At 30.1% G+C, this 1,762-nt stretch overlaps 1 protein-coding gene across 1 annotated transcript; it reads left to right on the forward strand.

Moving 5' to 3' along the window:
- Positions 1-225: 225 nt before the first annotated feature.
- Positions 226-1,270, forward strand: LOC139839654 (bZIP transcription factor 44-like). Its single transcript, XM_071829780.1, has one exon. The coding sequence runs from the start codon at positions 594-596 to the stop codon at positions 1,083-1,085; it is 492 nt and encodes a 163-aa protein (XP_071685881.1). The 5' UTR covers positions 226-593; the 3' UTR covers positions 1,086-1,270.
- The last annotated feature ends 492 nt before the right edge of the window (positions 1,271-1,762 follow it).

Here is a 1,762-nt window from a genome sequence, read left to right on the forward strand (position 1 = left end):
AATATATTTTTTTGATTTCATTTTTGGTACAATCAAAATCAACTTGTTATTTTTGCTCTCCAGCTGTTATTACTGTCCACTTTCGTCACCTTCCTACAATCCCACGATATCTGTTTATCACCTTTTTATATTTTATTTAATTTTAATCTATTAATTTATTTATTTTTATTCAACCATTTCATCCTTCACTCCCTCTATATAACCAACCTCTCCCCAACTATCAAAAACCTCTTCCATTCTCATTTCCCCCAACTTTTTCTTATTAATTTCATCCTTTTTTTTTCTTCTAGCTTTATCTGAATATCTTCTTCATGCTTCAATTTTGTTATATGGATATTAATCATTAATGTCTCCTGTTCTTTGTGAAATTCTCCGTTCCGGTTTTATGATCAATTCCTCACTCGTTCGCCGGACTCACCTTGTTCAATCGTTTTCCGTTGTCTTTCTTTACTGGTTTTACGTTTTTTCAGAACTCACTAACGTCGATTCACGTCTAGATCCTTCATATTAATTAATTAGTTAATTATTTTTTTATTTTGTATTTTAAAATTATCGTTACACATCCGTTAATTAGCTATCTCAATAATTCATTCATGGCTTGTACAAGTGGTAATTCAACCGGGTCGACCCAGATCCGTAACTCGGGATCAGAAGACGGGTTGATGGATCAAAGGAAAAGAAAAAGAATGGAATCAAACCGCGAATCAGCCCGTAGATCAAGGATCAGGAAACAAAAACATATTGATGATTTGATCCGTGAATCTAATCGGATCAAGAACGATAACGATCAGATCCGGACCTCGATTAATGTTACGACACAACGTTTTATTGAAATGGAAGCAGATAATTCTGTTTTAAGGGCGCAGGTTAGTGAGCTTAATCAAAGGTTGAATTCACTTAATGAAATAATGAATTACATTAACACAAATGTTAATGTTAATTGTACAACAAATAATAATAATCAATTTGTGACTGGTGGTACAAGTGGATTGGGTGAGTTTGATATGATTGAGAATCCATGGAACATGATGTATGTTAATCAACAATCAATCATGGCTTCTGCTGCTGATATGTTTGGGTACTAGTGATTGTTGCATGATTAAGGGCTGTGCTTTGTTGGGTTGTACCTTTTCTTGTGGAGTCAGGCTTTGTTGGATTGTACTCCGTACCTTTTATGGGTTTGTGGGGTTAGGCTTTTTGTGTTATCAAATGGGTTATGATTGGGATCTCATGAATTATTGGATGTAGTTATAAATATTGTTGAAGTTTAGGCTATGCTGTATTTTTATTATTATTACTCATATTATATTATATTATTATTATTATATTAAATTAATTATTAATTATTATTATTATTATCATTATCATTAATTATTATATTATATTATTTACTATTATATAGTTATTGTTGTTATAATTTGGCTGTTCTTCTAATTATATAGTTATTGTTGTTATTGTTTAGTTTATTCAATAAACTAAACAATAATATTTACCTTCAATGTTTATGTGTAAAGAAAATAAAGGGGGATAAACTCTAAAGAGTAGAAGCTGTATAATTGGGAGCGAAAAGACTATGAATACAATTTTCGTCTAAAACTAAGTGCACGTTTAAGTGTAGTATTAAAAATATTAACTTAGTTAAATGATAGAAGTACTTTTATCATTTGATTTAGATGTAGCTTATGGGGAAAAAAATTATACTCTATAAATAAATAACTAAGAATGTGTTTGTTTACTTCTTAATAGGATATTAATAGAATAG

This window comes from Rutidosis leptorrhynchoides, chromosome 4 (assembly GCF_046630445.1).
Source record: "Rutidosis leptorrhynchoides isolate AG116_Rl617_1_P2 chromosome 4, CSIRO_AGI_Rlap_v1, whole genome shotgun sequence".
NCBI lineage: Eukaryota > Viridiplantae > Streptophyta > Magnoliopsida > Asterales > Asteraceae > Rutidosis > Rutidosis leptorrhynchoides.